The sequence below is a fragment of the Euprymna scolopes genome, chromosome 41, assembly GCF_053919585.1.
Source record: "Euprymna scolopes isolate OS-2025 chromosome 41, ASM5391958v1, whole genome shotgun sequence".
NCBI lineage: Eukaryota > Metazoa > Mollusca > Cephalopoda > Sepiida > Sepiolidae > Euprymna > Euprymna scolopes.
In genome coordinates this window covers 68,492,352-68,516,755 of record NC_136522.1, presented here as the reverse complement: position 1 = coordinate 68,516,755, position 24,404 = coordinate 68,492,352, and the positions used below count along the sequence as shown (strand labels likewise).

General features: G+C 34.5%; 1 protein-coding gene across 3 annotated transcripts in view; it reads right to left on the bottom strand.

The window, feature by feature from the left end:
• Positions 1-23,793, bottom strand: part of LOC145266599 (tRNA (cytosine(38)-C(5))-methyltransferase-like) — a 58,074-nt gene extending 34,281 nt beyond the window's left edge. The window contains exons 1-5 of one of the 3 annotated variants that reach the window (XM_080122455.1): positions 23,388-23,793; positions 18,910-19,057; positions 10,472-10,581; positions 7,415-7,563; positions 1,394-1,505 (exon numbers count right to left, since the gene is read on the bottom strand). In XM_080122455.1, the coding sequence (XP_079978581.1) occupies positions 1,394-1,505; positions 7,415-7,524 (222 nt within the window). In that variant the 5' untranslated portion in view covers positions 7,525-7,563; positions 10,472-10,581; positions 18,910-19,057; positions 23,388-23,793. Of the gene's footprint in view, positions 1-1,393; positions 1,506-7,414; positions 7,564-10,471; positions 10,582-14,969; positions 15,054-15,073; positions 15,176-18,909; positions 19,058-23,387 lie in introns of those variants that run through there. The other 2 variants (XM_080122454.1, XM_080122456.1) reach the window with 2 other exon arrangements.
• Between the last annotated feature and the right edge of the window lie 611 nt (positions 23,794-24,404).

Here is a 24,404-nt window from a genome sequence, read left to right as displayed (position 1 = left end):
GGAGTTAATGTGGCCAATTTTTCATTATTTGTTGTCCAAAGGGTCGAGCTTCCACGATACAGATCTCATGAAAATCGGTCGCCTCTAAAGTTTTTGAGAGACATACACACATTTAAACAGACAGGTGAGATACATATTATAGACTAACAGGGGTGCCTGGCATTGTCTGGTGTTTGGAGGTGTGTGCATGCACAAAAAAAAAAAACAAAAAAAAAAAAAAAAAAAAAAAGTGAGTGGATTTGCTTTGTCTGGCCTTTGGTCTGAAAGAGCCAGTACACTTTCATCACAGGTCAGAGCATCAAAAACTGTGGGGATTCAAATTGATTGGCTCAACCATCTCTCTGCTATCACGAGGTCTTTGATCCGAGCACCCTTAAGAAACTTCATGTAAATATTCAGTTTCTTGTGAACAATTGTGTTCCAACACGGATATCAAACTAAGCATATCAGTAGAAACAAACATTTATGGTATTTTTCCAAGTTTAAAGCAGAATTTTATTGCATATTGTTCTTCTAAAGCATCCTCACGTCCAGATAGCATTTTTGAAATTCTGAAGCTGTGAAAATCAGGCATTAGTAGGGTGTATTTCAATTGCTGCGGTAGCTGTTCATTTGAACCTGAACTGAAAAATCGGTAAGTCATCTCATAAGATGACTAGCAATAACATTGAATTGCAGAGCTTATGACGATTTTAAATGCCTGTACAAATGTCTGGAAACTTGTGTAGGCACCTTGTAAATCTAGCGAGTATGGATCAAATGCCTATGAAGCCAATAACCCCTTAAAAATGATTCTTTAAAAATTAAGCTACTTGATATTTGGAATATTTTCCAGTGACGGGAGGATTCCAATATTTTTCATAATTCTGATACAATTACAGATTCGTGCTAAGTTCCCAATTTGATTCTTATAAAGAATCTAAATATTTAAACTATAGAGTTTTTCTGTAAAAAAAAAAAAAAAAAAAAAAAAAAAAAAAAAAAAGTTAAACCTGTAGTTATTTTCCTAAGCGTCAAATTACACTCATAGAGGATGATCTGTCGATTTTAGCCTTATTTAAAATCAAAAAATATTTTATTAGCAATGGAAGATTTTACTTTAAAAACAAATTCAAATAAGACAAGAATCGTTTTGGCATCGGAAAATTGGCATCAATTTTTCCGATTCTGATACCCTCAAATCTTCGATTAATCATCCCAACACTACATGTAGATTTTACATTTATATTCTGGCAAAAAAAAAAAAACAACAAAAAAACAGAAATTAAAAGCTTACAATGGAGCTAACAAATTATACTTAAGTTGGAGTCTAACAACCCTAATTCCAAAAGCACGTCAATTATTCTCACGAGGCAAACCTGGTCAACAATATACGTTGCCGAAAAATTCTTACCTGATATTGGTAATTACATTCCTCAAGCGTAGATATGAGCCACTCCCTGGTTTTAGAAACTTCAAAGCCTCTTACATTTTCCAAAAGAATATAAGATGGAGGATTATTTAATCTGAAAAAAAAAAAAAAAAAAAATTTTTAGAATAGAAAAAATGAATAGCAAGTAGAATAAAAAATCTACATACCCGTCAGGAAATGAAAATTTCATAATTCATATAAATTAATCAGTTTTTCTATAATAAAAAAAAAAAAAAAAAAAAAAAATTTTTTAAAGAATCAAGACTTTTTGACTTGCCATGTTTAATCAATAGGCCTGTAACAGCATATTCTTTTCATCGTTTTGACTCTAGTATATATATATATATATATCTCAATATTTTATGCTTTTATATAGAGTGACGTAGTTCTCGGTTGATTAACCGAATGTGTCGGATATATACTCTAGTCAAAACAATGAAAATATGCTGTTGTCACAGCCTATTAATAAATCAGACAACTCAATTCGAACTACCTAGGAACAAAATCAGCCTTGTAATGGCCACAATTTCTTAGCTAAAAAGAAAAAATTGATCAGTGTATGGGATTTTTGGAAGGTGACATTTGTCTAGTATTCATGTATAAAGATCTGTATATTTTTTTTTTAATTTGGTTGAACTCCAGACAAAAAAAAAAAAAAAAAAAAAAAAATCTTGTAATTGCTAAAACAGGAGCATTTTATGGAGACAAGATCGATATAGTAACAGAATTAAAATTGGAATATTTAAAACTGATTTGCTTATGTAGAATCATATACAAGTTCAAAATAATGAAAAATTTTATATACTTGTGCATCAGTCAAAAGTATCTGTGTAGACTAAAAGCTAGAAAATTATAGAGTAGAATTTTAAAATTAAAAACTATCGAGTCAAACTCCAAACCACGAGCCGGCATAGCATCTTCAAATTAAAAGGGAGATAATCTACGACATTCTGATGTCACTTCAGTACATATTCAGAAAAATTAATCTTATTACTAAAATTCAATTTTCTATCATTTTTGGCATACACCATAAGTGATGCCTAAGTTTTCTGGTTTTTTTTTGTAACAGATATATTTCACTTGCATGTTAGTGTAGTAGTAAAAAAAAAAAAAAAAAAAAAAAAAAAATGTTTAGGCATTTGGAATCAAATAAAAATTTTCCAGTTGTCCTCTGCTCCATGTTAAAGGTCAAAGTGAAAAGTGACCTATTAAGCTTGCCTCATAGGATATTTACTGATCCTAACCTCTATCATATAAAAAGTCAGGTTAAAAATGATTTAGTCATTTACGAAATATTCATTGTATTTAAAAAAAAAAAAAAAAAAAAAAAAAAAAAAAAAAAAAAAAAAAAAAAAAAAAAAAAAAAAAAAAAAAAAAAAAAAAAAAGTTAAATACTGATAAAGAAAATTAGTTAATGATAATTTTATTCCTATCATTGATTAAAATGATTTGTAAAAAGTCTTACAATTTTTACATTTTTTTTTTTCCAAAAGAACATAAGTCTAACTTGATAAGTTTTGAAATGTTACTAGAAGAAACTGGATTCTAAACATGCCAAAATATTGCAATACTTAAACTGAGGAACTATTTCTAATTTGTAAACAATTCAGCATTTAGATATTAAAAACTGCTTCTAGTCATGTGTAAAATAAAAACACAAGTTTATTCCTGGTGAAAACGTATAGCATCAACTTTTACATTTAATTTTGTCTTGTTTGAAATGGTTACAAGTTATCTTGCCAGATTTTCTATATCAATCCCATTTAACCTCTTAACTAGTGAATTTTCACTTCTGTTGCTGGAAATATAACTTTACCAAGTCTGGAGGCCACTTGAGGATAAGGGTTAATGTGTGTATTGTCATTGGGACAATAGCGTAGTAATCACTTGATGAAAATTTGTCGATTAAATTTATGGAGGATGGTTCGATAACTTGTTTACATTCGACAGGAAAATATTGTATTCAGCTGTAAAGCAGACCAGTCAAACAGTTCCATAGACAGGCAGTTCTAGGAAAGAAGCTTTGTTGATGGAATTCGTGTTTAGGTTTAGTCATTGATAGAGTGGGAGAATTTGAATTTTTGGCTAGACTGGTGTTTTTGTGAAAGATTAGCAGGGGGGGGGGGACCATGGATTGGAGGTCAGTCAAATATTTGCAATGAAAATAGAGCAGACAGTCTTGCAAAGTCGATGGAAAAGATATTGCAAAGAGAAAAGGGCATCGTATACTAGATTATGAAGTCTGAGTCTTTCACTACAATTTATTGAAATTTGTTTGGCAAAAACAGTTTAAACTTGTTTCAAACGAAGATGAGAGATCAAGGGAAATAATTTGATGTAAAGAGTTGTCTCCCCTACAATTAATGCATTTTTAGTTTATATTGTTTTGTATTAAGTGCATGCATCCTGGGCAAATGGGAAGTAGATACAGCTATGGCCAACTAATATGTAGTAGACTATGACACGAGTAAATCTGTAAATCTTAAAAGCATTGTTTCATAAATTTGAGAAAATCCTGTATGATCTTAATTAAACATTAATTGAGACTTGCATCCCAAATTAAAAGATGTTTCTCTAATGTAGTGTTGCTAATTTTTTTGGGGGGGGGGCTAGAAGAAAAAATTTAATAAGGTTAAATTTAAAAAAAAAAAAAAAAAAAAAAAAAAATTGGATACTCCCTACAATTAAATTTAAATGTGACAATGGTTAAAAAAAAAAAAAAAAAAAAAAAAAAAAAAAAAATCCAAAGCTACATTTTTTTTGTACCAACATTGGTGACCTAGCAAGGTCACAGGCCTAGACAATCTAAGCTGCCTGCCAGACACTACAAATGTAGGCAAATTTGGGCATATCTTATTGGTTTGAAAATGTAGGTTCTTTTTACCAATTGTCAAAATTTTAGTCATAGAATAGTATGATAATACTCAAAGTCTACACATTTTCATGTAATCTTAGAAGATTAGCATTTCAAGATTTTGGCTATGAGTATAGAGAATATCTCATCTTTCTGGTAATTTTTATAAATTCAAAATCTTGGAGACTGATCAGAATTTAAAATGAAGGCTCATTGGAAAGCTAAGTACCTTAATTGTGCAGTAGGCTATGTGATATTTGCCTTCGAGGTCAGTTTAAAAAAGTTGGAGGATCACTTTGATATTAATTTAATGTAAAATGAGCACAATTTATGGCCACCTTTTATGGCGGTGGGGGGGGGGGGCTTATTTTTATTTTAGGGGTGGTGTTTATTGTGGCTTGGTAGAAACAACCTACCTTAAGCTTGTTTAAGAAGTTTTTGGGTGTGCTGGAAATGAATATCACATTTAAATTTCCCCACAAATAAGTATTTTTCAGATATTAAGCAAAAATATGTGCATGTTTGTGCATAAAATAACGGCTACCACTTATATTGCTTAATACCTGGAAAAATACTTATTTGCAGAAAATTTAAATGCGATTCATTTTCAGCACACCCAAAACCTATAGAAAAGGTTTTGTGTTGGTCTACCAGGCTACAATTACAAAATACCCCCCCCTCCCGCCAAAAAAAAAAAAAAAAAAAAAAAAAAAAAAGTTAAGTCTTGGAAACTACTCATTTCCTGAGATTTTAACTGTTTTCAGCACCCTACAAAAACCTATAGTGCAAATTTTTAAGGGATTTTTTTTTTAGGCGGAAAGATACATCTTTACCAACATTTCAGTCATTTGTTTTCCTAGTTTTGAATATTACAAAATATTTCTCCCAAACCTCTGCCCTTGGAAGGGAGACTAAAACTTGCTATGGTTTCAAATGATCTGAAATAACAGTAAGGGGAGACTTGATTCCGAATATTTCTCATGTTATGTCTCCCCTCTGGTTTTCATACAAGTAAATTTCAGTGTATAAGGATTTGATAATGCGGATATTCATAATCGTACTCTATTTCCAAAAGAGGGGAATATAACAGTCATTTGTTTTCCTAGTTTTGCATAGGAATTATAAAATATTTCTCCCAAACCTGCCCTTGGAAGGGTTGGTTGGTTGTTTTACGGCATATCAACCTTTTTCAGGTTATTTAATGCCAAATCTAGTTATTTTGAGGAACGATTTTTGATGGAGTATATTTTTTTTTAAGTAAGATTCTATTTAACCCATAGTTGGGACCCTAACAGGTACTACTACTACTACTCCGGGTCAGAGTGGACCTGGGAGCAGTGGCAATTAAAGGGTGGCTCCACACTCCCCAAAGCCTGCAAGCTGGGGCCTCACCACTGGATATAGTTTAAGGTCATATCCAGGACCGGCCCATTGGAAGGGAGACTAACTTACTGCTTTGGGTTCAAATGATCTGAATAACAGTAAGGGGAGACTTGATTCCAAATATTTCTCATGTTATATCACCCCTCTGGTTTTCATACAAGTAAATTTCAGTGTATAAGGATTTTTTTGATAATGCGAATATTCATAATCGTACTCTATTTCCAAAAGAGGGGAAATATAACACGTGAGAAATATTTGCAATCAGGTACTCCTTTTTATTTTAGATCATTAGAAATGAAATTTTAGTCGCCCCCACCGAGAGGAGAGGTTTTGCGGGAATATTAATTTAATAAACAAATTTTTGTTATGGAGATAAAGGAAAAGTCATTAGGACTTTTTTTTTTTTTTTTTTTTTTTTTTTTTACAAGATGGCCACCACTCATCAATGGTTGTTGGTTGGTTGTTTTTGTTTTACGGCATATCAACCCTTTTCGGGTTATTTAATGCCGACTCCAAAGATTTTGAAGAAAAAATTTTTTAATAGAATATATTTGTTGTTTTCACGTCCGTTTATATTTAACCCATAGTTGGGACCCTAACAGGTACTACCACTCCGGGTCAGAGTGGACCTGGGAGCAATGGTAATTAAAGGGTGGCTCCACACTCCCCAAAACCCACAAGCTGGGGCTTCACCACTGGATATAGTTTAAGGTCATATCCAGGACCCCCATTGAGGGACTTTTACCCTCTGCAGGGGGGGCAGTCGGCATATTCTAATGCCCCACCGACAGGGCCACCCACTTATCAAGGCCCAGAAGCCACTTAGGGATAAGGGTTATTGCATGTACAGTACGTTAGTGGAGATTTAAAGTGTCTACTTAAGGGGGGGCGGTTCATTAGGAATTTGTTTACGTTGGACTTTAAGACATCCAGGTTGTAGTTAGGTGGGAAGCAGGCTGATGGAACAGAGTTCCACAGGCGTGCAGTTCCAAGAAGATTTGTTCATGGAATCTACGTTTTGATTTAGGCAAAGATAAAGAGTGGGGAAAATTTTTGACAGTGGTTTCAGCTAGACGGGTGTTTTTCGTAAAAGATTGGCAAAGGGGGGGGGGGGGCAGAGATTGGAGCTCAGACGAGCACCTGCCATGGAAATAACGATAAAACAAAGATAGGCTCGCAACGTCTCTTCTGTGGGAGAGAGGTTGCAGAGAAGAGAAAAGGGCATCCCCACTAAGCCAATTTTGTACTCTGTCAAGGCAGGATAGGCTGTTTTTAGCAGATTCTGCCCAGATATGGCAGCAGTATTCCATCCTTGGATGTACTTGGCTTTTATATAGATAGCGAATTGCGTCAGTAGCGAGATATCTTCTGGAGCGGTAGAAGGATCCCACCATTTTTCCAGCAGCCTTGGCAACAGATTGTCCCATTTCAGATCAGGAGTAAAGGTCAAGCCCAGAAGCCTGTCAAAACATGGGGCTTCTAGATGAGAGCCATCCATTTCAATTGATGCCAGATGGAGATCAGAGCGTTGATGATGTAAAGATAGCTTGGCTAAAACAGTATTCTTGTTTTGACTAGTATATTGTTAGTCAAAACAGAACCATAATAAAATAAAAGATAAGAGAAATACAATTTAAAACAATAAAAAGAATGGTTTTAGCCCAAGTGATTAGAAATGACTAAACCAAATTGCTGGCAGTGGAAATTGGGCCATATTTTCAAGTTCACAAAAAAAAAAAAAAAAAAAAATTTTGAACAAAACTTACTTTGGCAAGCAATTAAGAATATGAAGAAATGATCTCGTCCTTCCGTCTTCACAATCTCGCTTTTTACCGACACGAGTGAAAGGCTGACATGGTGGGCTCATCAAGATCATATCGATTCGCAAATCATCAAGCCAGGATACAGTTAACGTCTGCATGGGAAAAAAAAAAAAAAAAAAAAAAAAAAAAAAGGTAGTTTCAGGAAAAATCGAATCAGTTATAATTGATGCTAGCAAATATATCCCCCCCTCCCTGCCAACCTAAAGTTAATGGGAAGATGGCATGAAAAAACATGACTAGCTAACCCTAAAAAGGAGTTAATGCTTGGGAGGAAGATATAACCTAACAGATATTTTACAAAAAAAAAAAAATAAATAAATACTTGTGAATATGTTACCATGCCGAAATATTTAGAAAGCCATTCTAAGAAGGGGTAAGAGTTTTTTGTAACTATTCTGTACTTCCACCTAACAAAGTACAGGAAAAACATGGACATTTGAATTTAACTTAAAAACTAAAAAACAGCATGGTAACACAAGTACATAAGAACCAAAATATGTACTCCATGAGGATGATAACCATAACCCTCCCAAAGAGTTAATACCTGGGAAAATCGTATGGTCACAGGACATTACTACCAAAATATGACAAATAGCAATTACTTTCCTCCAAATGAGGGGGTGTAATGCCTGGCAGAGTGGCACAACAGAACCTACTACTTTCCACCCGAAGAGCTACTGCAGAGTAGGATAGTCATAAAAGATATGGGTGCTCTAGAGGATTGTATAATTAACTATAATCCTACACATCCCTATCTCCAAAGTAGTAATGCCTAGGAAGATATAGCTATGACAAGAGAATATTCTTTTTATTATTTTGACTCGAGTATATATTACTTTAGATAAAAGTAATGTGGTTCTCAACTGATTAGCTGTGTCGGATATATACTCGAGAGTCAAAATCAGATTCTTGTGATTGTCCTAATAACTAACCAACAAATATATTATCCCATAATTGAATCAGAATACTTGATTTTAGCATTTTAAACTAATTGAAGCCATAAAAATTTTATAACCGGTTCCCTACAGTGCAATATAGACTGCAATGTATTGTTTTACGGCATATCAACCCTTTTCAGGTTATTTAATGCCAAATCCAAAGATTCAGAAGAAAAACTTTTTAATAGACTATATTTGTTGTTTTCAAGTCGGTTTCTATTTAACCCATAGTTTGGACCCTAACAGGTACTAGCACTCCAGGTCAGAGTGGACCTGGGAGCAATGGCAATTAAAAGGTGGCTCTACTCTCCAAAGCCTGCAAGCTGGGGCCTCACCACTGGTGATAGTTTAAGGTCATACCCAGGACCATAAAAATAAATGTTTCAGATTTTGATGACAAAAAATATTGGAAGTGGAACATTCCGTGATCTTCAATCAATCCCAGGCAATGTCAGGTCTCCCCGTTATCATTACTTTGCAACCCTACTTACTAAATGATAGGATGTTGAATTGTAGGGTACTTGCGACCTCCCCCCCCCCTCTTAACGTCTGGCTACTGGAAAACGGTTTTGACCAATATTTTCCTAAAATTTTAACATTTCATGTTAAACATGTTTGCGTTTTTTCCTTCGTAATATTAGATTTGATCGACCCACAAATTTTAAGATCAGAAGAGCCTATTAGAGTTCCTTTGGGAAGGGAGGAATATGAAAACCGACACCTGCCACCACAGACATCAGTACTTTGCCAAGATAAATATAGAACTTAAAGGCAGAACTCCAAGAATTCACAATCAATTGGTTCAAAAAAATTTTTTTTTTTTTTTTTTTTACTACACATGCAGGACTATGTTGGACAGTTTTAAGAAACCGACTTCTAAATCCAACTTTTCTGAATTTTTAAGAGGATTGATAATCCTTATTTTAATTATTTGAACTACTGTTCTTATCTTGAGTGCTACTTTCACATTTCAGTCAATGTAATCGCCAACCTCTTCAGGTTCTTCTCAAACTGAAATTTGAACAGAAGTTACAATGGAACGCTTATCGAATCCCCGGGGAGGGGGGGTAATATGCTCTCGTATCAGCTATAATTAAGTCCTAAGTAACTCACAACTATTTAATAGTTTTTTTTTTTTTTTTTTTTAACCATTTTCACCCCAAACAAGGCACATTGCCACTTTGGTGTATCAGGGGCAACAACTACTGGGGCACTATGTTGGGATTTGGGCAGCAAGATGTCGGTTCACGTTACACTTGAACTTCTGCATGTCAGTACAGTTGAGGAAGCAGGGACCTGGAATGGAATTCCAGAGTCTAGCAGCTCTGGGGGAAGAAACTACTGGAGTAGAAAGATCTTTTACATTTAGGGATCTCTACTGCATGGGGGGGGGTGAGATTTAGCTGCCTGTCGGGTTTGTCGAGGGTGTCTACATCGTGGAGGCACAAGTGTCTGCAGTTCGTCAGAGCATTCACCATTAAAATACTTGTAGAACAGGCAGAGGGATACGTTTCGATGGGACAGAGGCTGAAGCTTAGATGCCAGTTCAGGGCCTATCAGATTTGTGACTCTCTTTTGAACCTTGTCTAGGAGCAAGAGACTAGCAGCAGATGCACCAGCCTAAATGTGACAGCAATACTCCATACATGGGCGAATGGTGGCCTTATAGAGGTACAGGATACTTTCAGGTGTCAGTTTTCTAGCACAGTAGAGAGAGCCTACCTTTTTCGCAGTGGCCCTGGCAATGTTTTCAATGTAATGGTTCCAACTCGTGTTTCCTGTGAACGTTAGGCCAAGCAGTTTGAAAGATGTACTCTCAGATAGGGAGTCACTGGCCATTCTAGTGTACGAGTGCATGCACGTTGTCTGCATGGAGTAAAGGATTCTAGTCAAGGTTCTGTACAGACACCCAGGAGTTTTATATTTGAAGATTGGAGGTTACATTAGCCGAAACATGAAAAACAAGATAATAGGCCAAATACAAATAACCCAACTAGCCAAGTCTTTATCCCTTAGAAACGGAAAGCGTTTTCAACCTAAAAAGCATAAACAGATAATTTACCTCAATTCCAATCTCGAGTAGTTTGCATTGTGGGAAGTTATGAGCATAGATCTTGTTGGCCACAGGGTTGATATCTATTGCTGCTACAACTTCATATTTCAGTCCACTTTCTGAAAAAAATAAAATAAAAATGAAAAATATAAAATAAAATATAAAATAAAAAAAATATAAAAAAAAAATATATATATAAAAAACAAAAACAAAAAACCATTCAGCAAGGAATTTAGACATTCCTATTTTCTTAGAAGCAAAAGAAAAAGTTGGAGGCGAAATGGCTTTACATATTTACACTAGAAGTTTGGTCGTTTTGTTTTATGGCATAATGAACCATTTCCAAATGTAAATCAAGTAATTTTGGAAAGTTTTATGCTTCAAGTTAGTTATATTTCCAAATATTTGTTCATGGCGTTTGCTTGTTGGGTAGAGAAACTCTTGGATTTTGCAAAACGCGTGTGCTGCAAAAAAAAAAAAAAAAAAAAAAAAAAAATTTGGCTTTCAAAAGGCCAATCTGGCAACCCTGGACAAGAATATGAGGGACCTCTGATGCTGCCTCATTTTTGAACATCAATGATCATTGGTTGTGTGTAAAAACAAAAACTTAATTTCAAAGGCAAAACATGTATAAAGGGAACATTCAAAATAAAAAAACTGCCAAGAAATGCTGGACTTTAGGAATAAATTAAAGGGTCTTACAATGTAATTTTATTTGTATTAAACTATATAGCACAATACTTTGAGTATTTATTAGTACTTAATTCATCTCATTTGGGTCAGTTCTAGATTAATAGAATGGACACTATTTTCATAAAATTAAACTCATTTGGGTTTCTTTTTTTCTGTAAAAAAAAAAAAAAAAAAAAGTTATCCATAATATCAGCTGTATCAAAACGATTAAATATATTTCTCATTCCATGGGTGCTGCTAGTATAATTTTTTTTTTTTTTCTTAAATTAGGAGAAAGTTACTAATTGGAGGAATGTGGGTCAGGAAATTTTCGAAACATCTAAAGAAAAAAAAAAAAAAAAAAAAATCCTGATTCAGTGTCAGTATGTTCTTGCTTTGGTTGTTCTGCTTCCTGTATCAGGTTTTGGTGTTATGCACATTACAAAGGTTGTCATAACAGAGTGGCAGTGAGATAAGTTTTATGGAAAAAAAATTAAAAACCCTCATGGTGTTTTTTATTAAAATAGCCTCTGACAATGAAGTCCAGCTCGTAGCCTTCTCGTGTAGCTTAGCTACTAAGCCTGGCAAAACTATACTAACCGAGAGAAGGAGCAAAAGGTGGTCCACTGAGGCCTTAAAACCAGTCAATTTTATTAATTTCAAGCAGGTGGAGCTACTCAACTTTGGATGGTAGCTCACCTAGAAGCCAACAGATTAAAAACCTCCACTGCCTTGTGGGATTACCTCATCAGGGTGGAAAAGCTAAGAAAGTAAACCCAACAGAAAATACGAGAACAGACTCCCTAATGCAGCTTTACAATATTGTCTTCACTGGCAACTCCTGCGGCACAATTAGAACCAAGCTGTATCAGTCTTTCCCTGGGATCCTCTGGCTTTGAAGAATGTGGAGGGGGGGGGCTGCTGCATGGGCAACAGCTATCCTTCCATATCACTGCGTCCAGGCTACATAGCACCACCATCATACTAAGATGGATGGTTTCCAACAGCAATATGCAAGTTTGGGAGGCCCTCTTATTTATAGCAAATAAATTTCTAAAATTTATATTCTAGATGGTTCTATATTGAAGAATCTTTAAGATCCGACTCCAGATAGTATTTATCTCCAGATGGACTAGTCAACACTAGTAATATGGTTGATTAGTTTCTCCTGGTATGCTGTGCATATTGGGAATTCAGGTCTTCCAGCAGGTACAAGTGTTGTACAAGTGGAGCCAATATGCATTTGGTTTAGCATACCTTTTTTTTTTTTTTTTTTACAGTGATCACTTATCAAGGCCCGGAAGCCACTCAGGGATAAGGGTTATTGCAAGCACATTACGTTAGTGTGGAGATGTTAAAGTTGTTTTTAGGTCATTCTCCAATAATAGATTTAATATTTTGCAATTTGAGGCTTGTAGTCTATGATACTTTGTTAGAGATGCCCCCCCCCTTTGGCAACTACTTGTTCAGTTCCATTTAGACCAATATGACTTGGTATCCAACAGTATTTCTTCATTATTTGAAAGTCGATGTATTTTGTTCAGCGCTTTAAGGGTTAGGCATTTTTATTTTGGTCCCGACAAAAAAGTGGACCTGTAGATTCACCCTTGTCCATTCATCTGTCCACACTTAACTATGCCTTAGAATTTAAAAAAATTTTTGCACGAACATTAAATACGAGTAAAAAAAAAAAAAAAAAAAAAAAAATTTCCCCTCTCAAGTCCATCCTTATTAACCCCTTCCCATGCCAACTAACTTTGCAACTTAAATTGTTCTAACCCATCCTTTCCATGTAATGCATCGCTTCAACCCTCCACTTCTATGATCCCCGTCCAAATTGCACACATCTGAGACTTATTTGTCCATAGCAGTAACACTGGTTACCTCAACTTCTGCCCTGTTCACTTTTAACACATACTACCATACCAACACCAGATCCGTACTCCAATGATACAAAATATTCTAACAGTATTAAATTTCTATCAAAAACCCTGAAACTTGCAATGCGCGTTTCAAAAAAAAAAAAAAAAAAAAAAAAAAAAAAAATTAACTTGTCAAATAGTTAAAACTAAAAATTTTTTAACTACAATGTCAGTTTCTCCCAAGACTAAATTTCTATTGTGAATCCTTTTAGTAGCTGAACAAATCTATTTAAAAAGAATAAAGTTTTCCAACCATTCAGGGGAGGCAAGTTAAGATTCTGATAGAGTTGTCTTCCCATCGTTAATTTTGCTTTTTTTCATCTTGTTTACCGTATTTGGTCAATACAAGGTGTAAAGAATTGCGACATTTTAGATCTCCGATCAGTCCCATATTTTTCTTCCTTGCCAAAAAGGAAAGACCATTTGAAAAGCCAACGCAACCGGGGGGGGGGGGGGGTACAACTTTTAGTCTATTCTATTATTAGTATTTAACTTATTTTTAAAGCGTTTTTAGTTTAATACACTGAGTGTACTAATATAGACTTTGGGTTACACAAAAAAAAAAAAAAAAAAAAAAAAAAAAAAAAAAAAAAAAAAAAAAAATCACATGGAGTCTCGATAATCGCTTAAGCGAATATTAAACTGTCACAGCTAATAACGCCGTTGCAGTTGCACTCGAAGGTAATGTGTTCAACTGAACTATATTTTTTATTCCTAATATTTGAGAGATTACCGAGCCTCCACGTGATCGTCTAATGTCAGACGTACCCCCCCCCCACCGCGTTCTATCACTTAATATTGTATTAAGCTAAAAACAATAAAAGTCGAGAAATAGGGTATGTTTTACAATCGACAGCAGAACGAAAAAGTGGTCAAGAAGTTGTTTAAACGGATTTTAAAGTTTGAAAGGCAAAAATGTCGAGCGCTTAAAGTTACGAAAATAGTGAAATGGAGTCCCGAGAATCGCTCAAAACTCTAAAATAAGGATAATAGAAATCTAAAGTGTTATTCGGTGGATTTGCCATATTTATTTTCGAGTCTGCGATTAAAGTTTCACTTCAGAAACATTCGGAAAAAAAAAAAAAAAAAAAAATTATATATTACATACATACACACACAAGTTCACAAATGGCTCTCAGGTCCCAAATCTTTGGTAACACCAGGTTTAAAGGCTTCAAAATCATTTGTGCCTTTTCGAAATTCGAAAGTGGTTTTGAATCCTTTAAATGACGAATAAGGAAGGAGTAATTTAGCAAAGAGGCAAACAAACGAAGAGTGTCAAAAATTCAAATGTTACCAAAGGCAAGATTAAAAAATTACGGTAAATTTTTACTTTCCACCTTAATCATCTTTAAAATGACTTGTAAAATCTTCGGGTATGCTGAAACGAAAATGAATATCGCATGTAAATTTACCGCTAGCAAGAGTTTTTCTGGATATTAAGCAATGTAATTCCGGTAAAACTATACAAACACCGTGACAGCGAATTAACCCTACCCCTAAACCCTAACCCTAACGCTGTCACGGTGTTTGTATAATAATACCGTAATTCCTTATGTGATAAGTGGTGGCCATTTTTATACGCGCGAATCCGGGTAAGTCTTGTGGGGTTTTAATTCTAAGCGTTTGTTCTGTTTAAAAAATAAAAAAATAAAAAAAAAATAAAGTAGTGCCGATGCCGAGTTAAATTAAACCGGCAATCAACATGGCAACTAGACAGTGCTTGTGCTTGGACTTTCGAACCAAACAAGCGCTTAAAATTCCGTTACAAACGCACAAGACTTATTCGGTTAAGTAGAAGAACTTATCTTGCCTTTGGTAACATTCGTTAATTTGAATTTTAAACTTGTATTTCGTTTGTTGGATTATCTAAATCCCAAGAAATAATTCTGCCAACAAACTTCAAGACTTACTTCCATATTTACTTTACGAAGTAAAATATGTCGGTATGGACAATACAACCGTTGACAATTCGGAAAATTGAGATTAAAGAAAAAAATAAAAGCTGTATTTTTACCTAACAAAGCAAAATGCATGCCACCAATTCCACTGTATAATTCTAGCACGCGAATTACGTCGACCGTGGACGCCATGTTGTTAGGATGTTATTTTTCCTTTTTAGAAGCACATGTTGGTGTAAGCGGAAGTTTGTCCCGCATTAAAAATGTTCCGGCTTCGATACAAAATACCGACAAAGCAGGCTTGATAAGTAAGCCTTCAGTATCGTCTCTCGAGAACTGAAACTTTATTAAGCGAATATTTTAAAGGGGAATTTTTAAATTAAAAACTGAAAATATATAAACGTTACCGAAAGCAAGATTCATCTGGAGATTTTTTTTTTTTTTTTTTTTTTTTTTTTACTTTATTTCAATGCGTTTTTTTTATACAAGGAAAACGAACTTAGAACGAAAATAAAATGGCGGTCTCCTTACAGCCATGTCGAGCCTTAACCGTTCGGAATTCGAAAATTAAAAATACCAATAAAAACAAAGGTCACCAATCGTGCGAAAGCAACGTTCCAGTATTGTTTAATTTATTTTAGAGCGATTTATCGAGGCTCGACATGGTCGCAAGAAAAGCCATTTTCGTTTTCTCAGACTTTGCAGTACTTTTGTAGTAAAAAGAAAAGCTTAAAGTTTAACTCATTCAGATAATTAGAAATCTTGCTTTGGTTTCACCCTTTATGGTTGGTAAAACTTGCGGAGAATGCGCTATTTTACGGTTGTAAATTCTGTACAATTTTTATTTTTAACACCACATAACTCATCGTTCACATTCGACAGGTCAACTTTATAGGTTTTCAAGTATGCTGAAAAGGTTGGGTGTATTCCGAAAGCCGTTCTTAACATGGGCGAGTTGGGGGGGGTATTCGTTGCAAGCATACCCAAAAACTTAGAAAAGTCGATATTTCCAATGTGAAATTCGAGTTGGACTCAAAATAAGGTATACCAAATTGACTTGTTTAAAAAATTAAATTTCGTTTTTTAAAATTTTTTATAAAAAATTTCATTTTATATAAAAAGTATAATTGTTGAATGTTATTCTTTAGATTACTTTCGTTTTTTTTTGGGGGGGGGACAGATTAAAACTGAACGAAAATTAAATTTCCGTCCCATTTTTACAACCGCAAAACAGCATTCTCTGCAAGTTTTACCTTTTGGTTTTCTTGGCTATTGTTAAATGACCAGAAATAGGGCACCTGGTCCTGTCAGCAGACTCCAAAAGGTAAGCTTCATGTCTAGATTAGGTTATTAGTTAGCCGAGTGAATGCCTCCTTCCATCCATCCTGATAGGAAACTGCTAAGATACCCCCCGCCCAGAATTCAAACCCATTTAGATATCGACCTGCTTGTTTTTCGGACCCCATCAAGCAAAAAAAAAAAAAAAAAAAAAAAAAGTGGGTGGTCTATTGTCTAGAAAAAGTTGGGAGGTCCTTACTAATACTTTTGAACATTTTTCTCCCCACCCCCACAAATGACATTTTATATTGAATAGATTAAACGATCTTTTATAGAATTTTAAATATGCATGTGAAGTAAAAAAAAAAAAAAAAAAAAAAAAAAAAAAAATTTGGGAATGCTAAGTAGGGTGATTCTTGGTGTGTTTGTAGCATTTTGGTGAATGAGAACTCTAGGGTCAGCATAGACCAATCAAAGACAACCATAGATTCCCCTCCAGTTTTTTTTTTTTATGGGTCTTCTGCCTAATTTTTTTGCCAAAAATTCACAAGTAAAACCTAGCTAATGATAAGCGTTATGGATAACAGTAAGTCTTCCATTCCATTGTCCGAGTTTCAATCCTACCCAAAGTTAGCCAGAGGATTAGTTGGCTAAAACGTGGCGAGGCAACTATGGAAGGCAGTAATTACTAAAGATTAGTTTAAGAGACTCAGAATTTCTGTCCAGTTATGGTTAACCACCTGATGAAGGCCAGAGGAATAGTTGGCCAAAACGTGAAACTGAAGAAAAGTCTGCAAATAGATTCTTCCATTGTCAGAAACATCACTCATGGAATGCAAGGTCTGAAGGGCAAAATAAAGCTGCAAAAAGTAAACCCATGATCCACAAAACGAAAAGTGGTTAAAACATTTAAATGTTTTAAAAAGGCAAGATAAGTTACTGTTCGTACTAACTGGAGTCTTGTTTTGACATATTAAAGCGTTTATTTTGCTTTAAAATAATGTATTGTTTATGTTGGACAAGAAAGAATGGCAGACATTTGACATTCAGCTGGGTAAAATATAGATATCACAAAAAAAAAAAAAAAAAAAAAAAAAAAATTAAATACATTACTCTTTCGCATGAACGGTGGTATTTCTACCACTATTGTTCATTTTTCGATTGGTGGGGCGATTACTGAAATTCCCTTGTAGATGACCATTTAATGTCAGCCATTTTTTTTTTTTTTTTTTTTTTTTTTTTAAAAAGACAAATAAAAATGAATAAATAAAGCTTATCCATATAGGGTAATCTCCAAAAATACCGTTAGGGCTTACAACATGGCCGCCAGAAGAGTCAACAAAAAACTGCGAATAAAATATATAAAACTAGTAATTTCTGTTTTTAAAGTGGGCTGTCAATTTTCTTTATGAAATATACTTCCAAAATAAACTATTACAGTCGTTTAAAACATAATAGAAGTATTATTTTTTATTTTTTAAAAATGTTTACAAAATGTCTACGCACGTTCGTAGATATTTTGTAAACATTGTTTTTAATAAAAAATACTTCTATGTTTTAAACGACTGTAATAGTTTATTTTGGAAGTATATTTCATAAAGAAAATTGACAACCCACTTAAAACAGAAATTACGAGTTTTATATTTTATTCGCAGTTTTTTGTTGACCATGTTGTAAGCCCTAACGGTATTTTTGGAGATTACCCCATATAGGTAGAAGATTAATTTGTCTTGCCTTTTGTGGTAAAACACTTGTTTATTGAAATATGCCGGAATTTATTGGCACAATGGTCTCATGAAAATCAAATCCTATGATATTACTGGACAAATATTTAACATAATTAAATCCTTAAGAATCCAGGTGGTCTTCGATGATCGTATGTCTAAACAATGACAAATGCAGGTGTACCTCGGGAGGAGGGGAGTCGATCCTTGGACCTTTATTCCTGATATTCATAAATGACCCGATAAAAGATGGATACGTTTGCTGACGACACCATTCTCTATATATATATTTTTTTTTACAAAAGCATCACCACTTATCAAGGCCCAGAGGCCACTCGAGGATAAGGGTTAAAGAGTGTACAATTGGACAATAAAGTAATCGTTAGTAATGGCAATTCGGTAAGTTTGTTAACTTATATGGAATGGCTCAAAGACTTGTTTACATTAGACTTGAAGACAACCATATTATAGTCAGCTGGAAAGCAGGAAAACGGAAGACAATTTCGTTTTAACTAGACATGTTTTATGGAGATCTAGAGATGCCAACAAACGGAAAGATATAAATATAGGGGAGCCTGGGGCAAAACGAGATACTTAAGACAGAGGTAGCATTGACAAACCATATTCCGTGTACTGAACATTCAAAGTATTGGAAAACAATGCAACAAAAGATGAGAAATTATTTTCAAAAGAAATACAGATGATTTATTCAGCTAACTGTGTTGTCCCGTTTTTCCCCATGCTTGGGGCAAAACGAGACGGATCTTGGTCTGAATAAGTCAGTCTTCACAGAGCTCACAAATGAAGATTGGGGTCTTGTTACATTCATCTTGACCTGCACAGCCGTAGTGTGCCCATTTCCTACAGTCCCCTTGACAAGCTACCCAGCTTTCTGCACTCTCAGAGTACAGTTCCTCATAGATCAAAATAGATAAGTTTTGAATACTTACCCCTTTTTGATGTACGGGGCTGAATAAAACAATGGTAGATGTTGGCGGCAAGGCGTTACCACATGATCTCCTGATCAGACTCCTCACGAAAGAGCGGTCATCTGGTGTCTCGTTTTACTCTGCTATCTCATTTTGCCCCAGGTTCCCCCTACAATAAATTGCCACAGTCAAAAAATTTTGTATCGTTGTCTTGTTTCAAAGTAGTTTTTAATGCTCTTTTAATCTTAAACCAGCAGGACCCATGGAAATTCTACAGCGGACTTTCATTTCTAATATGTTGATGCTGGCATTCTCTGGATGTTCAGCGTAAATGGAGACACCTTGATTATTGTAGCTTTTATTAAAATTGCAAGTATTTTTCTAAGCTAGCAGGGATGCCCAACTGAACCTGGTCGTAAAATACACTTAACTATTTTGATTCATGCAGATTACGTATATATTAGCCAATTTTCTATAGATTCTTACTATGAAGGGATTTCAAAAATAATAGTATCCATACGACTTGGGTGCATCAGCTTGAATGTAAACCAAGATTTCAGAAGAATTCTTGGTAAAATTACAAGAAATGGAAGGTCATAAGCAATTCCAAAAAAAAAAAAAAAAAAAAAAAAAAAAAAAAAAAAAAAGACCAAGTTCAACATTTCTATTTAATCGAATTTTAGAATCTATTTTAGGTCGAGAAAATTCTTGCAGAATTTAATTGATTTCAAGTACATTTGTTATACCTTTTGCTTTGTATCATTTTAAAGTGTTTTTCGTGCCATCTAATCGTTTAAAAACAATTGTCTTTTCAGAATGTTGAATACAAGATTGAAAAAGCAGATTCGCACAATTTTACTTCAGTTCAAGCTAGGTCAAAAAGCCACTGAAACAACTCGCGATATCAATGAAGTGTTTGGCACAGGAACCACTACTGAACGTTTAAGAAATTACGTGGCGGCGACGCGAGTCTTGAAGATGAGCATAATAGTCAGCCATCGGATGTTGACGATCAATTAAGAGAATTAGTTGAAGCCAATTCACGCACAACTGTTCGAGAACTGTTTCTGAATCAGACGTAACGCATACGATAGTTTCCAACCACTTTGTGATTGGTAGGCAAAGATAAATGGGGGACTCACGAATTACAACCAAAAGAAACGCCGTTATTAAGTGTCATCTTCCCTTTTACAAAAGGGGAGGGGGAGTTTCGACAGAGTTGCGACTTGCAATGAAAAGGTGTTAGCGCGGATCAGTAATTGCCCTATTTTTTTTTTTTTTTTTTTTTTTTTAAATCGTATTTCCAAGTTTAAAGTTGTTTTTACTCAGTTGTAGGGTTAAAGTATAGAATAGGTACAAAACACCCCCCCCATGTTAAGAATGGCTTTTTAAATAACGAAAGTAGGCTCTTTACGACAACTGGCGACGAAGCTCTGACGCTTCCCGAAGCCAGAGTTGAGGGAGGAGAAGTGTTGACTGTTTGGTGGGTTAGTGATCGGTCTTATTGATTTTTTTTTTTTTTTAATTTATTTTTTTTTTTAATGCGGGCAAAAGCATTACAGCGAGGTGTCAAAGATGAAATGCATCAGAAACTTCAACATTCAGTACAGTAGAACCCGGGATATGGCATTAATCCGTTCCGGGGTTGGCATCGGAAAGGTGTAATTGCTATATATATATATATATATATATATATATATATATATATATATATATATATATATATATATAGAGAGAGAGAGAGAGAGGGGCAAAATTTTATATAGTACATATTAAAAATTAGTAACAATACAGTATAGTATATAATTCACATATTTATAATCAAATAACACCGTAAAGAGGCAAATACCGTAACCAGGAGAAAAAAAAAAAAAAAAAAAAAATAATACCCTGGGGGTTCTACTAAATAGAAAATGCCTAATTATCCTCCACGATAATACCCAACCGCACGTTGCTAAACATACTCTGCAAAAGTTGAACTAATTGGGCTACAAAACTGCCTCGTCCGCCATACTCTCCAGATCTCTCACCTTTCGACTACTGCTTTTTGAAGCATTGATAACTGCATGAGAAGTGCTACAGAAACTAAGCGATATCAGAAGCGCCTTAACCAGAAGGCAACATTTTTACGTTACTGGCATAAATACACTTGGTTTGCACTGGCCAAAGGGTCGATTCTGATAGTGCTTATTTCGATATATAAATTTGAGGAGATATGTTCGTCTGAATTTACAAGTTAAAAACCACAAGAACTGTCAACCTGATATATCCAATTTTAGAGAAAAGATAAAATTGTGACCGTAACTGAAAAGTTTGAGGGGGGGGGGGTAAAAGTTGTTTAATCTATTGGCCAATATTTCAAATTCATAGCTGTACAGCGCCATCAAGTAGACCGTTTCTCTTGTAGCAAACGGGTTATAAAGTACGGTTTAAGTTTAATTTAGTCGGTTTTAAAAACAAGTTACTGCACACTAAAGTTTTGGTACTCTTTCAAATTAAATGCGATTCGTTTTCAGCATACTCGAAAACCTATGTCAATTTAAAGGTGAATGCCGAGGTGGAAAAAAAAAAAAAAAAAAAAAAAAAAAAAACCTTGAAAATACTATTAAAAAATAGCACGTTAAAAATGCATAAATGGATTTAAGTTCCCTATCTTAACTTAGAATTATTCTTTGAACATCTTTATACCAACGACATTTTGCTCTAACTGAATTCCATTTGTTCAGCTTATGCCTCGCTTGTAAAATTTAAATTTTAATGTGAAATACGAATCGAATGTCCAGTCTATTGTAATTGAATAGATAATAGAAAAAGGTTTCGGAATATTAGAAATAAGAGATCTGAAAGAGTTACGTAAAGAGAACATTGGACAAGATTCCCAAAGCAAATTGTCAAATCTTTGGTCAGTGGTGTGCCGGTGTGGTGCAGAATTTTTGTAGGAATTTTGACATCCCTAACACAAAACTGAAAAAAATAAAAATCTCGTAATTTCTGTTAAAAGTGGGTTGTTTATTTTTTATGGATAATACTACCAAAATAAAGTTTTTCAAAGTAATAAATTTACTTTTTTTTTTTTAAACAGTAATGAATTTTCCGAACAATATTTTTCAATTTCTAAACTTTAAAAATCTATCAATTTTTCTATTGATTCTATTTTTACGATATTTTCAGAGTCAATGTGAAATTTTATGTTCTTTCCAATAAACCGAATATATTTTAGACAAGCGTTTTTTTTTAAATTCACGCCCCCCCATTTTCAAGTGTCTATTAAAAAGTAAATAATTTACTTACCGAAAAGTAAATAAATTTACTCAAATTGAGAAAATGTCAATAATATATTAAAATTTAAAAAAAACGTAGTGTTTTAAAATTTTACCTATAAAGTTTGAAGTTTAAAAATTTTAAACAACGTTTTTTTTTAATGGAACCTTGGTCCTTTAATTGAAAAAAAAAAAAATTAGGGCTTGAATTACATTTTTCGAGGAGTTATAAGCTTGGAAAGATGGGGTGGAATTATTCACTATTTTCACGAAATTTCCGACACCTAGTGGTGCGGTGTGAGGACGAGCATTATAGAAGATAACGGGTCAACATGGGTGGAATTAAGATTTCAGTGTAAAAAGTGAGCATTTGTGCATTACTGGTCACTGAACAACATTTTGGTTTCATGTTGAAGAACGTAAAACAGGGAAAGACAATGCAATCTCAAAACCGAGAGAAGCGAAAAATGTCAATAGAATTGTTGGAATCCTTTGAGATCACGAATTTGTATTCGTTTACGAATACAGTCGAGTTACCACGTTTCGGCCAACTTATCCTTTAGCCTTCTTCAGGTGAAAAACTGCGACAGGATAGTAATGCCGCCGTAACTGTATCAATAATTACTGCTTTCCAGAGTTGAGTCACGTAAATGTACGGTTCTAGGTGAGCATTGTCGGAAGACAGCGGTTTTAGTCCTACCCAAGAAGGCCAGAGGATTTGTTGGCTAAAAATGTATTGAGACTACTACGGAAGGCAGTAATTACTGAGGATACAGTTACAAGACAGCCTTCATATCCCATCGCGGTTAACCACCTGAAGAAGGCCAGAGGATGAGTTGGCCGAAATGTGGCGAGACGATAACAGTGCGCAAATAAATTTGAACATTTAAGTTTTGATGCTTATGCACTTTTGATACCGCGCTATTTTTAAATATTTTTTCCAGCCTAAATTCAAGTGTCACGAAATTGATAGGTGGAAGCACAGAATAGTTCCAAAACACTCAGGTTAAAAATGAGTTTCAAAATATTTCAGCACGGTAACAAAAGTGCATAAGCACCGAAGTTTTTTTTTTTTTTAATTCTGAAATTAGAGTTTCAGAATGTACGATTTCAAATTCATAAAATGAAATTGCATCGTCTTTCGTTCTCTGCCATTCAAAATGAAACCAAAAAGTTGTTCCGTAACAGTAATGCAATGCACAAGAACCAAAAATTTTAACGTGTGCGAATATTACTTGCCTTAAAAAAATGCCCACATGTCTGCCCGTCTTGCAGAGTACAGCTGCTGAATAATAGAAGACCCAAAATGGCGACACCCAAGTTATTTGGTCTTCCATCGTCGCGCGAACTAACGCTGAAAATCATAGAAATTGACAACCTCCTTTTTCACTAACGCCGCACGGGTGTACAGATTGCTTTTCTACCCGAAACGAACTGTCCCATTCTTTCAACGGCTTGGTTATATACAGCCCAAAATCGCCTAATCTGCATACAATCAAATTTCTGAAAGAAAGTTTTAAATTAACCATGGTGGTATGTTTAATAATATGCACAAAATTACAATGGTTTGAAATGTCTCCCCTGCAAAAGCTTTTGCGGTGACCTAATAATTATAGACAAATTTTTCATTGCCATGCCCGATGTAGAGTTAGTACAAGGTATGGTCATTTAAATTTTATTTTTTGCTGTATGCATTTAAATATCGACTTATGATTTACGAAACAAAACGGAAATGGCAGAAATAGTTTACGGTTTGAAAGCTGCGAGAACGCAAGGTGAATATTGAAACACACAAAAACAGAATAGATTATACTTCTTTTTTAACATCCCCCCCCCCTAAATGGGAAGGGAGGATAAAATACAAGTGTGCCCATATCAAATAACTTTCATTTGGTTCATTTGTCTTTAAGTATTTTTAAATGCTTTTTATTAACTCTCAAAAGTTGAAGAGCTGTTAACTTTTGGAAACAAGATGGTCGCCGACGAAACGAGTCACTGTTTTTTCATAATCTTTCAAATTATCGTTTTTTCCTTTGTTTTTTTTCGTTTTTTTTGTCTCCCCCCCCCCCCCCAATACGCCGTTTTCATTTTTTTAAATCACTTTTTAAGGGGGGGGGGGGTACATTTTGCCGTACCTTTTCCAAAAGTTAGTTAAGTTAGTTTTTTTTTTTAACATAGTTGATTTAAGTCGCCCCCCCCTGCCGCGCTTAGCACTCCTTACATTTGGTCTAGCGTCTTGTGTCAGTTCATTTTTAC